Source organism: Lolium rigidum, chromosome 7, assembly GCF_022539505.1.
Source record: "Lolium rigidum isolate FL_2022 chromosome 7, APGP_CSIRO_Lrig_0.1, whole genome shotgun sequence".
Classification (NCBI taxonomy): domain Eukaryota; kingdom Viridiplantae; phylum Streptophyta; class Magnoliopsida; order Poales; family Poaceae; genus Lolium; species Lolium rigidum.
In genome coordinates, this window is record NC_061514.1 from 123,078,029 (window position 1) to 123,091,087 (window position 13,059).

Sequence of the window (13,059 nt, forward strand, 5' to 3'; positions counted from 1 at the left end):
TCGTTGAACATGGATGTCACCGAATGTCGAACGTTGTCGAAGACCTCCGCGTTCCGGTGTTTCCATATCCACCATGCGGTAAGCATGATTATCGACGAAGTGCCCTTGCACAACTAGCGACGGGCGGTCCGCACCACCAGCGACCACCACTCCGCGAAGTCACCCTCAACCGGCGGAGGACTTGAGGTGGATCGGCTGCGACGCGTATAACGGATACTGTTGATACATGTACTCCCTCCGTCCTCAAATAAGTGGACATCTAGCTCTAAACTTTGTCCACAAAAGAGTGTACTCCTATCTTTCCAATGCATTTTAATTGATTCTCTCTCATCGCACGGAAAATCAAAACCAATATTGAGCATATGTTCTCCTTGTTTTCTACATGCACTTAGCTCATTGGGGGTGAAAGTATTAAAGATGAGAGATGCATCTTCCCAATGCATCTTTCACTCCACTTCATATTTTTTGTTGAAAAACCCGCGTGTACACTTATTTGTGGATGGAGGGAGTAGGTGTATGAATGTTGTGGGTACACAGGAACATAGGAGGGTAGCGGCGGCTGGTACCCATAGGACGATAGAGGAGGCGTTGGTCGAATATGTCCACCCCCAGGAGGTGGGTTTGGACGCCGAGAAGCCACGTTGACCAACGAAGTGAATGGTCCAGGAGCTTGGCCGGTAGATTGCAGCATGTTGTCACGAGTCTCACACAACAAAAGCGGAGAGCACATATCATTGAGGGTTGTAGAGGGGACGGCGTTTATAGCATCAACGAGGGGGTTGAAGGTACCATCTAGGCCATTCAGAATATAGTCCTTCAACCCATCATCATCGACCGGTTTCCCATCAGGAGCAAGTTCAGAAGAGTAGCCTTTCAGCTTGGAGATGTACTGTTGGGCAGTCAAGTCGAGTTTCTTCGTGTTGGTAAGGGAACCACGGATGGTAGAGCCCTGCAATTTGGACTGTGAAGAGTAGAGCTCTTGGAGGGCATGCCAAACCTGAATAACATGTGCGAGTCCAAAAACATGAGGGAGAACATCCTCGGAGAGGAAAATCACGAGGAAGCTGACCACCCGCTGAGACCCCGGTGATCCAAGTGTCATAGGCTGAATTCAGGACAATAACCTTCTTCTTGTTATCGTCTTCAGCGTCAAGGAACTCAAGCGGAGTCGGATCGAATCCCTTAAGGAGACCCATGACCCTTGCACCGCACAACGTGGCAGCACTTGGGCCTGCCAATACAGATAGTTTTCGCGAGTGATCTTCCTGGCCGGCGGCTCACCGATGGTGGCTGCACTAGAGGTAGTCATTCGAGGAAGATGGCATCAGTCATGTCGTCGGGAGGGAAGGTGCGACTGAGGGTTGTTTGGTCGATAGTCGACATGTCCTGGGAGGAGTTGTTCAAGAGGTTTTGTGGGGATGTAGGGTCGATCGAAGCCTGGGAATTGAGAGGGGAGAGACGGATCAGTAGCGTGGTGTGGGGCGATCGGATGATCGCTGGTCCTTGCGACGTTGGTGGGAAGGACACCGGCGGTGGATATGGGTTTTGGTGTGGGAGCGATCGAACCCCGAGAATCGAGAGGAGATCAAAGGAGCTGCGTCGTGGTGTGTAGCGATCGGAGGTCCTGGCGACGACGGTGGGAGAGCCACCGGCAACGACGACTAGGAGGGAAAAGAGGAGCTTCATACCATGTGAAATTACATGTTCTAGCCAATTCAATCATAAGACGTGGACAACCAAGATTATGCCACCATGAAATCCATATCGGGGGCGAGCTTCGTAGCATACGTGGAGAAAGACACAAGAATAGGATGCCTCGGTCAACTTAGACATACAATACAAATACGCGTGAAAGAAACCTTGGACATAGAAAAATATCACACGGATTACATCTTTGCAAGACCAGAAAAAATGAAAACGAGAATTCAATTGTGAGACAGGTATGTACAAGTTCAATTTAGTGTATCGAGGATTCAAAGGGCAGGCCATGTCTGCAGGATTGAGTTTCAGTGACTTTGTCAGCCCACAAAGTCACTGACTTTGTGTCACTTACAAATGAGACCATGTAGGATACACATAATAAAAAGTTCCACTTGATCCCACTTGTAAATGACACAAAGTCAATGATTTTGTGGGCTGGCCAAGTCACTGAAGCTCAATCCATGTCTGCATACCAACACGACACTCCATATGCATCGATCATGGAAGCAATAATTTGTGACCTCACCGAGCTGCCGGCGGCGGCATTGAACTAGTCACACCCAAATTTTATATGCTCAGCTATCTTCAAATCTCACAAAATACTGCAGACACACAATCTTGTAAACATCCAATTATTTTATTTTCACATTTCCACGTGGCTTCACAATCTTCTTGCACCAGGGCGCACAATGAGGTCAGCCTCTCACTCGGTCACTCCGCTCTGACGAACGCCACGATCTTCTGGAGCAGCTCCATGGCCTTCTCCGACGCGGGCTCGTACAGGTAGAACACGTGGCCGACGCCCTCCGACTCGAACAGCTCCACCGCCGGCTCGGGACCCCTCACCTTCGCCACCGCCTCCGCGTACGCCCTGCCGCGCCACCGCAAAAAGTCCCCCTCGGCCACGCACACCATCACCTTCCCGCACGCCAGCTTCTCCAGCCCCGGCGCGCCCGCAGCAGTCGGGTTCACCCGGGGGTCGTCCGCGCCGTCCACAGCGTCGGGGCACACGAACTCCCACAGGCCCTTCTCCTCCACGCCGCCCTTGTTCCCGGCCGGCCGGGGCTCCTCGCCGATGGGCTCCTTGCCCCAGAACCACGGGTGGATGAGGACGACGCCTCGGAGCTTCCCCTGGAACTCCTGGCGCATGGCGAGGTGGTGGCAGACGTTGCCCCCGGCGCTGTCGCCCGCGAGGAAGACGCGGGACAGGTCGCCGTGCTCGGCGATCCACGGGTCGGCGGCGGAGAGCGCCCAGTCGAGGGCCGCCAGGGAGTCGTCGTACGCGGCGGGGAGCGGGTGCTCCGGGGCGAGGCGGTAGTCGACGGAGACGGCGAGGGCGCCGCAGGCCGCGGCGAGGTCGTTGAGGCAGCGGTGGTACGCGGGCGTCGCGGCCGACCCGATCACGAACCCGCCGCCGTGGAAGTAGACGAGGACGGGGAGCTTCGTCTTGGCCGCGCCGGCGACGGGCGGGAGGTAGAGGCGCGCGAAGGAGGAGGGCGAGAGTGGGACGTCCTTGGACGCGACCCCCGTGGCGGCGTCGTGGCCCGGCGGGACGGGCGGCATGTCGAGCGGCCGCTCGAGCCGGCCGCTCTTGTAGACCAGGAGGAGCGGGGAGAAGTCGTGGACGACCTCGTCGCCGGCTTCGGCCGCGGCGCCCGACGACATTGTTGTCGACGATCTGTTCGGTGCGCGGCGGCGCGCAAGTTCAGCGACGCGTGATGTCCGGACACGGGTAGGTACGTGTGCAGTTTTGCGTCGTCCGCGTCCGGCTTGGGGTATTTGTACGTTCACCGGCGTGGGAAGTGGCAGGGTGGAGCTTGTGCTGGACCGGTGGCGCGTAGGTGAGTCACGACTGACGAGCATTCCTACTTTCTCAGGCTGGGATCGAGGGGCCGCTGGGTGGTGGCGGTAGGATAGGACTTCAATGGCGGGTAGGTGGCAAGCTGCTGAATTATACACGGGAGATGGTATGAACGCGTGGGCTATCGGCGTCCGGCCGGGCGACCTCTCTTGTGAATGACAGAATTAATCGCGGCGACATGTTTGGTTCACACGAATTTTTTAGGTTTCTACTGTATCATTCAAAGCCATTGCCATTTTCCTTTGGTTTTGATAATTCTACAGTCCAATGGAAAAATTAAGTTAAGGGCCATTCAACTCCATAACCGTTAGGTTTGCATCGCGATTCAAGTGTTCATTTATGAATTTCAAGTGATGTTTCAACTGAAATTTCAGTTATACAAGTAAAGTTTTTACGCAGTGGGCTCAAAGAGCCCAACTTTAAATCAACAAAGCTCTCAACTGACTAGGATTATTGCATAACCCGAACACGCCTGGGTTACCATCTTACAATACAAATACAAAGCAAAGCAAAACAACAACCAAAACAAGACTACAATAAATAAAGATAAAACTTAAAGACTTGAAGTCTTTGTCTCGAACAAAGGAAGAGCAAAGGGAGTCACCGACGGACAATCACCAGAATCCCCACCAACCGGTTACACACATATAGACGCCAGCCACTTGTGACCAAGGAAGGAGAAGCAAGGATTTTGTCTTCCTTATCAGCGATGTAGCCGATCCGCCATATATCCGGTGGCCTTAGGGGCTTTGAGCAAAAATAAACAATCAAAATCAAAAGCTCACATATGACACACAACCATAAGATTTATTTTTAGGAAAAAAGATGAGAACTTACAATATTTTTTCATTTTGAGATTAAGAAATAGCGAGCCGAGAGAGTCCAGCACAACCACGAGGCCGTGGCCTGCTAAGTGCTAACGGCATCTCCAACGGGTGGCGCAAAACAGGCTAAAGTATCCGCTTGCGTTCGTTTGCGTCACTTCGCAGACATGAAAATGGTTATTTTTTCCGCGCGTTCGATTGCGCTTGGAGTGTCTCCAGTGGCCCGACGATTTTTTTTTTTACTTTTTTCTCTTTTTCATTTAGCATAGATGCAAACATTACACAAACTAATACATAGTTGGAAACATGGTAAATCATTGCAAAATGAGGAAACCTAACCAGGTTTTTTATGTTCGCTGACAAAAAGAACACTCTCGGGCAGTCTCAATCACCTAAACTGGAAAATCTAGCTGACAATGATAGCCATGTTGTTCCTACCAAAGGAGAACATATAGAAACCTCCACTAGCGGCTTCAATTGGCCCGTGGCCATTTTCGCTGCAAAGAAAAAATACTCTGATAACACTAGCTGTTGGTGTCCTCGCCGAACTTGTCCGCGTGGTAGTGCCTGCGGCAGGATGTGTCGTCGAACACCTTGACAATCATCTCGCCACCCCCCCCTTGTAGAGGAAGGTGAGTAGGCAGCTGGGCTCGAGATCGAGGTCGCGGACGAACTTGTTCCACCCGGTGTGCAGGTACATCTTGCCTTGCCTGTCTTGACATGCCACCGCGAAAAGTTGCAGCTAGTCTCCCGTAGCTGCAACTCGGCTGACTCGACGCCGTCGACGAACTCGGTGAATTTTTCCGACAGCCGCTTGATGCCGAGGGGGTCCTGGTCGATGCGGAGGAGAAACTCGAAGCACCGGACCTCATGCGAAGACGACGATGGCGCATGCGACGACGAGCGTGGGGACGTAGCTGCTCCACCTCGACGGCCCCGGCCGCGGCGGGCACGCCCGCGGCCTCGACCACCTCGCCAGCCACCTAGACCCACCATGGAGTTCCTCGCGGGGATGGTTGCGTCGCAGGAAAAGCGAGACGGCGCTACAGTGGGGGTTGCTGCGGCTAGGATTTGTGCGGATGAGAGGATGAGGAAGACGAGCGTGCCCTCTTTTATATACGCAGGAGGCAGCCGAGGGGTGCGGCACGCGTGGCATCGCCATAACTTCGTTGTCAAAGGTGGGCGGCGGCCGTTTGGCAAGCGAGTCATCGCCATTAACGTGGCGCAAACTGCCGAAGCGATGCCTCGTCGCCAGCGGCTGAGAAGACAGATCGAAATAAGGTCGCTACCAGGCGAACCTGACAAAATGTTCGCCAGACACGAGCGGACACTTAACGCATCCGCGCAACATTCGTGAAGACGCATCCAAGACGAATTTGAAGCAGGTTTATGTCAACAGCCTGCGTCGGGCCGGTGTGCTGGTCCCAGACGCATTTTCCGCGTTGAAACTTTGGTTCAGATCACAAGGAGACGTGGGCACGGAAGCTTGTGGTCTGCCAAAGCCCAAAGGGAGCACACGGGGTCTGGTTTGGCCCAGGTACGAGGAGATCGCGTTTTCTTTATGGGCACCGGCCGTGCTAGGCGCGTTTCCACCGCAGGAGGTCGCCGGAGCTCCGGCACGCGGCGGCGCGGAGCACGGAGACGTGCCCTTACTGACCGCACGGTAAATTCGCTACTTATATCTATGGGCTCGCTCTCCTTTCTGATAGAAATGCCGCACCAGCGAGAGCGCACTGATGGTACCCGGCGATGGCAACTCTGTTCTCGATCTCCGGGCTGCTCGCTTATGTTCTCATGTGTGATGTATACGTCATATGGTGCCAAGAGATCCTTGACAAGATAATATTCCGATGAAGCAACCTTTTTATGAGCTGTATTAACGGGAATACTCTCTGTAGCGCAGGTGTTTGAGGAAATGCTGCCGGAGGAAATCCGCCCTTCACAATTTCAGAAGGTCATGGCTCATGGGACTCTGTCCAGCGCGTTTACACCGCCTGCCTGAGTAGGCTACGGAGGAGGAAAACAACAATTTTGCTGGTGAGTACGATCTGGGCGGGGTGGAAATGCAGTGCCTAACTGCCTATAATTACAATTGTGCCGTGTCTGTCTTGTTGTAGTTCAAATTTCTACTTTCAATTGAGTAGTCCACTCAGTGGAGAAAGATGTGTCCCATCACAGGAACTTTCTTGGCAAACTCCCTCTGCCATGTATTCAGTGAAGATGAAAGGTCAGTTGAAACTTCCTGGAGATTTCGTGACTGCGTCACTTTTAGTGCTTAGGTTAGGTGGTTACCCATTCTCTGAATCGTCACATCATTGGAAGTTTCTTAGGATGATCCTAAGCCAGATGTTCAATACTTGAGGCTGGAAATTTTCTCATCGACGGGACCTGCAGGAAGTCCCTTACAAGTCAAAAGTGGAGTGCTTTTCCAAAAAATATTTTCAAACTCAGTCTGTGACCAAGTTATAATATATGTGCTGGCTAGGTACTGGGTCCTTCTTTGCAAGGGCTGTTCTTCGCAGTTCTCTGTGAGGAGATGGCAACTTTGAGTGGTGTGGGTCAAGTGGCCACCGTTGCGCAGCTAGCAGGGATAGATGCATATGGGCTGATCAAGATGATTGTGGAGGCAGTGCAGACGGTCAAGAGGAACAAAGAGACCTGCCAGAAGCTCGCGAGGCGTGTGAAGATGATAGGTGACCTGCTGCAGGAGCTTCATGAGGCACAACTGATGCAACACCGAGATACGAGGAACCCAGTGGAGCAGCTGGAGGAGACACTTTGGCGAGCATTTATGCTCATCACAACCTGCCAGGACAGCAGCTTCATGTATCATTGCTTTACTGGAGGTAATCAGGCTTGCCAGTTACAGGAGGTGGAGAATGATATCGCCTTCTACCTCCAGATATTCCCCCTCGTGAGCCATGTAGATACTTCCCGTACTTTCGTCCGGGATTTGAGCAGACGTCAACCTTCACATACAGAGGTAATTGCTAGGCACATATAGTCCTAGTTTAATTGAATTTTGATATTTCTGAAAATGAAATTTTATTCATATTTTCTTGAACGAGGTTCATAAACTATAATACGATGTATGCTTTTCAGTTCACAGTATGTATCTCATCGATCACTTCCTTATATATTTTATCTGCCAATAGATCCAACTAAACATGTTATGGCATTAGTTCGAGACTGATAATGGTCATGTAATCATTATGATATAAAATTACAGTTTTTTTTTGCGGGGGGATATAAAATTACAGTTCTAGTCCAATTAATGGAGAACTGATGTAGTAGACAATATTCTGATGTCTGATACTATTGGTAGTTCTACCATGACCATATTGACACAACCGCAAAAGTGATCTGATAATAGGTCTCTACTCTTTACTGTTCCCTCTTCTTTAGGGTATATTTTGATTGGTTAAGTTAAGACATGACTTTTATCAACAATTATTCTGATATTATGATGCTTATGTGATTATAATTAATTTTAACAAAAATATAATGACATCATTTTTATGATACATAAATTGCTGGTCAAAACTTGTTGTAACCAATCAAGATACACCCTTCAAAAATAAATGGAGGGAGTATCCAGTATAGAGTAAACACAAGTTTCATGTGGTGGTTCATTCTCAGTGCTATAGCATTTTTCTTAACATGGTGGAAAATTCAACTCTAGTGCCGGAGGCACGCTAGTTAAGGGTTCATGTGATCTTATTTATCATTTATCGTTGTTCTCTCCTAGGAGTATGCCAAGGAGGCGCAGATACTAAAAGACGATTCAGGCCATGCAACTTCACCAAAGTACAGTATAAATCAACTGCGATCACTTCTTTGATTTCATACTCATTCATGTGCCCATGCATATGTACTCTGTACTGAAATCAGAAAACAATTGTTTAGATAAACTAAACGGGTTCATTGTGACACATCTGGCTGGGGGTAGCAAGGTTGTACTTAACTACATGACATGTATCTCCTTGAGATTACTAACACAACTAAGAATAAATATTTGGTGATTTGACAGTATGGCCAGCTGGTAATTTTTATGTAAGACCTTTCCAGAATACATAATAAGCTGCTCATCCTTCCATATTCACTATCAACAACATTGGTTGGACCTGTCTTTCTCCTGCAGAATAGCAAATGGAAATATTAGTTGGAATCTTGCAACTTATTAATCGCCCAAAACAATTGAATGTTTATATCTAGAAGCTTACATCTTATTTGCTAGTGCACCGGGTTACCATTTTCAGGTTTAAAGCTACATCTGAGGCAGTTGAATCAAGACTCCAGGAAGTAAATCAGAATTCGGCAAATAATAAAGAAAAGTTAACAGGTAATTGTATTCATTACTTAGATCATTCAGGCCTCTATATTGCACAACATAATTCTACTCTTACAGTTTGTTCAGTTAATTTGCATTTTTAAAATGGGAAGAGCAGGGGTGAGACCTACTGAAATAATCTTGTTTTGGTTATGTAGGTAAAAATTTGAAGAACCTGCTTTTATTTAGAATTTTTTTGAATGTGTCATGCTTCATGCACTAGCCAATGCAACCAAAAGTCCGACCTGAGCTCATTTTCCTCGGCTCGTTATTTTGCCCCAGATTCTGGGTAAAGTTCGCGGTAACCTCCATTCGAAGATACGAGATTTCCACTAAGTGACCTTGGAAGTATATTCCATGGATCTAATAGTTGGAAACCACTTTGAAGAAAAAGAAGAGATTCCGCCAAGAGGCTAGGTGAGTAGGCGGAAACTATTAGATTTTGGGAGTCCTTAGAGATTTTGTCTAGATCCGCCCCGAAGAAATGGTGTGACCCGAGATAGGAGGAGGAACAGGCGAATCTTGAAGAACTCTGGGGGTACTGTTTTGGATATACTTCATGGGTATTACCAACGACATAGTCCAATACCGGCTAGCCCGGGTGGCCCATAGATGGTGGTTGGGCCTATGGCCTAACTGGAGAGCTGGCCCAACTGATTGACCAAGATGGAGAGTCCAGGATAGCCGGATCTGCACCGACCTAGTTGCCCGGGTCCGTACCAATATAGGTTAGCCAGATCCTTACGTGTAGAGAAGATGTACCTAGTTAGGATAGTGCTAGTAGAGTCTGACCTGGACTACTCTTTGTAAACCCTAGATCCTCGCGCCTTGATAAGCCGGATCTGGGGAGCTCGGAGCTCTTGAGACAGAACCAATCCTTTCATTGTAATCACACACTTGTTGCCCTTATAGTGAATTATAGCAACATGTAGGATCTCACCACCGTTGCAAGATCTGAAGCTGGGTAACTCGTGTCTCACCATCCTGGTACCTCTCTGCCTTTCGCCCACCTCTCTCCTCCACGCCGTGGGTTACCTTACATAGCGTACTCGTCGATCACACAACGGCAGTTGGCGCCCACCTTGGGGCAAGAGGCGCCTGGAGCACGGATCCGGGCGGGATCCGCGGCACCGGCGACACCGTCACCATCAGGTGTGTCATGGCGGGTGTGTCCTTTACGCCAGCAACGTCCCCGTTGTCCCCAACGACGAGTGCTGGGTTCCGGCTAGGGGAAGCCCCATCCACTGCACGATCGTTCCGATCGGCGACATCCACGTCTTCATCGGCAACATTGGCGACAAAGAAGCCGATCTGACTCGAGACTCTGGGCGCTAATACCATGTCAAGCTTCATGCACTAGCCAACACAACCAAAAGTCCGAACTGATGAAAAAGACCACTTATACACTTCACGAGAGAATGAATACTTGCTCATGTCTATTCCACTCTAAACAAATCATAGCTCATGTTGAACTTAGGTATCAGGTTATCCCCGTTTAAATACCAACATATTTTGTGTTTTGACCTTTTAGTACATTAGTTCTTCTATGTTTCCCTGTAGGTCATAAAAAAGTGGGTGTATAGAAAGGTACTCTTGCCATTTCTGTTCGTAACGCACATTTCAAGAAGGAACATTAGTTAAGGAGATAAAAAATGATACAAGAGAATAATAGAGGGGAATGACCCTGATTTAATGTGTCTATATCAGTCTTGGGTAGCTCAATCTCTTGCCACGCCTTTGCAGAAAACTGACAAGTTTTAACTGATTCCTATGTTTATGGGTTTGATAGGAACCAGTACCCCCCTACAAGTTTTCTAGAAAAAATAGCATTTCCCCTACAAACTGTCAGGAACTGTTCCAAAACTGATGATTACAACCTTTGGGGTCATGAACTGGAATGCTTTCCTGAAAACTGTAGACATGGTTTATTCTATTTCTCCACCTGGACCACATGCCCAATGTCTTCTATTTGTATTGGGCCATTATTCTGTAACTATTTTGTGCTATCAGCGAAATACAAAATGGTAAATGGTAATACGCATGTATTTTGTTTTAAAGGACTTCCTAATCTGTACTATAATTCATAATCAATGACAGGGAACCATTTCTCCAATGGACCACAAAAAAGGAAGGCTGAACGAATAGCTGTGGACAAGGACATACTTGTAAACCTATTACGTGCTGAGAGATGTTCAAGATTGTTGCTGTTTAATCTTTCTCAGGTCGTAAAGTTTACAGAAAATTTCAAATGGGATAACGTGGTTGGACGTGGTGCTTTTGGTTATGTTTACAAGGTACATTTTTTTTACATGTTATTTCTGAAATAGCATTATTATTCTACTATCATTTCTTTTTTTAGGGAGTTCAAGTATAATAGACACTATTATTCTATTATACATAACAAAATGATGCAAGGGAATCTAGTTAATTGAATGCATCTTTAATTCCGTAGTATGTTATCACTGATCGCGAGCCTAAATGTAGTTGAAGTATGTACTGATATGAAGGTGTTTTGAAAATATACCAAAAACTATCAGCTCACTTGCAATTTGTTCACGTAGCTCCCCTTGGAGTATCTTAGTGTAAGTATATGAACCTACGAATAATTATTATATATATACTACACCATAATACGAGTATATATTGCTATAGATATGAGTCTTGAGATCCATTCTAAAAAAGTTGGTTCCTTACTGTTGATACCCTGTTTTTCAGGGAAAACTGCCTAGTGGAACTGAGATTGCGGTCAAAAGATTTGCAGCATCATCAACTCAAGGTTTAGAAGAATTCACTGCTGAGATTGAAACAATTGCAAATCTTCAACATAGAAATGTAATTAGGCTACTTGGGTTTTGCATTCAAAGAGAAAAGGGCTTTCTTGGATTTCATATTCAGCAAGAAGAGATGATTCTTGTCTACGAATACATGCCAAACAAGAGCCTGGCTTCTTTTCTCTACAGCTGTATTCACTGAGACTTCAGTTTCCATTATTCTTTGGAGCTTGAAAGCAAAATCTCGTAATTTTTTATGAAAGCTTCATTCCGTTGATCATTTTCAGATACAAAGACAAGAGAATCACTTAATTGGTCTAAGCGCCTCCGTATAATTGAAGGGATAGCTCAGGGTCTTGTTTACCTGCATGATCTATCTCATCAATGTGTTGTCCACATGGATTTGAAAGCAAATAATATATTGTTAGATTATGACATGAACCCTAAGATTTCTGATTTTGGGATGGCTAGAATATTGCCTTCTAGTGGGACTGAAGAGACCTCAGATACTGTTAAGGGCACAAAGTAAGAGCTAACCAAATAAACCAGCCTTTTATGACATGAAGCTCCTTTGCTCCTTTATTTATGTGCTAAAATGTGATTTTCGTTTTAATTTTGCAGTGGTTATATGGATCCTGAATATATCAGGTATGGGAAATTCTCAGTGAAGTCTGATGTTTATAGCTTCGGCATCCTGATCCTTGAGATCGTAAGTCGAAAGAGGCGCATTTCGTTATCACCCAATGGAGATATGATGAATCTACCAACACATGTGAGTGCAGTCTTTTACCCTTTGCTAAAAATATATCTTTTCTTCTGTTTTTAAAACTCTAAAAGCATTCCTGTTGCTGGTCAGTGCTCTCTCTTCTAGTCTTGGAATTTTGGAAACCATGTCACTAATATTGGTAAATAAAGAAAAACTAGAGTAAGATAGAAAATAAAATAAAATGCCATATAGTTTTCGGTGCAAAACAGTCAATTTATATTAGTTATGCCCTGGATACAAAATTAGAATTAATAAGTTTATGATGTTGAATTCCGTTATGCACTATCTACCATTCAACAAAAGAGAGACCAGGGATTATTCAGTTTGTCACATTAATAACCATGAGAGTTCTTTCAGGCCTGGGATCTGTGGAAAGCAGGAAAGTCCCACGAGCTTCTTGACCTATCACCACTATGTAATGAACCACAAACAGCTCAGATCATCAAATGCATTCACGTGGCACTACTGTGTATCCAAGACTGTCCGATGCACCGGCCTACCATGTCGGATGTTCTTCTGATGCTACGCACCGAGAGCATAAGCTTGCCTACACCTAGCGTACCATCAAGCTGGAGTGTCGACCCTTGAGAGTTGAGAGGCTCTGGGAGGTGAACTTGGCACTACAAGCGTGTTCAAGAGATTATCAGCTTGGTTGAGACTACATTATAGTGCAGAGGGGTGCAGTCCTATTAGTTAGCATGTTCATGCTGATAAATTCTGCACATATTTTCAGGACTACCTGTTATATTATTGACCGCCTACTAGCCGAACAATTGATCCATAATCCTTTTGTGTTAGTAGCTTAG

The 13,059-nt window shown here is 46.9% G+C and overlaps 2 protein-coding genes across 2 annotated transcripts; one reads left to right on the plus strand and one right to left on the minus strand.

The window, feature by feature from the left end:
• Positions 1-2,412: 2,412 nt before the first annotated feature.
• Positions 2,413-3,366, minus strand: LOC124679390 (tuliposide A-converting enzyme 1, chloroplastic-like). Its single transcript, XM_047215159.1, has one exon. It carries the CDS (start codon positions 3,364-3,366, stop codon positions 2,413-2,415), a length of 954 nt encoding a protein of 317 aa, XP_047071115.1.
• A 2,969-nt stretch (positions 3,367-6,335) lies between these two features.
• On the plus strand, positions 6,336-13,053 carry LOC124679453 (putative cysteine-rich receptor-like protein kinase 20). Its single transcript, XM_047215207.1, has 10 exons — positions 6,336-6,423; positions 6,565-6,665; positions 6,872-7,369; positions 8,135-8,193; positions 8,646-8,728; positions 10,814-11,010; positions 11,432-11,678; positions 11,775-12,012; positions 12,109-12,259; positions 12,611-13,053. Exons 3-10 carry the CDS (start codon positions 6,923-6,925, stop codon positions 12,839-12,841), a joined length of 1,653 nt encoding a protein of 550 aa, XP_047071163.1. The 5' UTR covers positions 6,336-6,423; positions 6,565-6,665; positions 6,872-6,922; the 3' UTR covers positions 12,842-13,053.
• The last annotated feature ends 6 nt before the right edge of the window (positions 13,054-13,059 follow it).

Excerpts from the sequence above, each read along its gene's own strand:
- LOC124679390 (XM_047215159.1), bottom strand. The coding sequence starts at position 3,366 with ATGTCGTCGGGCGCCGCGGCCGAAGCCGGCGACGAGGTCGTCCACGAC.
- LOC124679453 (XM_047215207.1), top strand. The coding sequence starts at position 6,923 with ATGGCAACTTTGAGTGGTGTGGGTCAAGTGGCCACCGTTGCGCAGCTA. Across the intron at positions 11,011-11,431 it reads CTTTTGGTTATGTTTACAAG|GGAAAACTGCCTAGTGGAAC; the intron begins GTACATTTTTTT and ends CCTGTTTTTCAG. Across the intron at positions 11,679-11,774 it reads GGCTTCTTTTCTCTACAGCT|ATACAAAGACAAGAGAATCA; the intron begins GTATTCACTGAG and ends GATCATTTTCAG.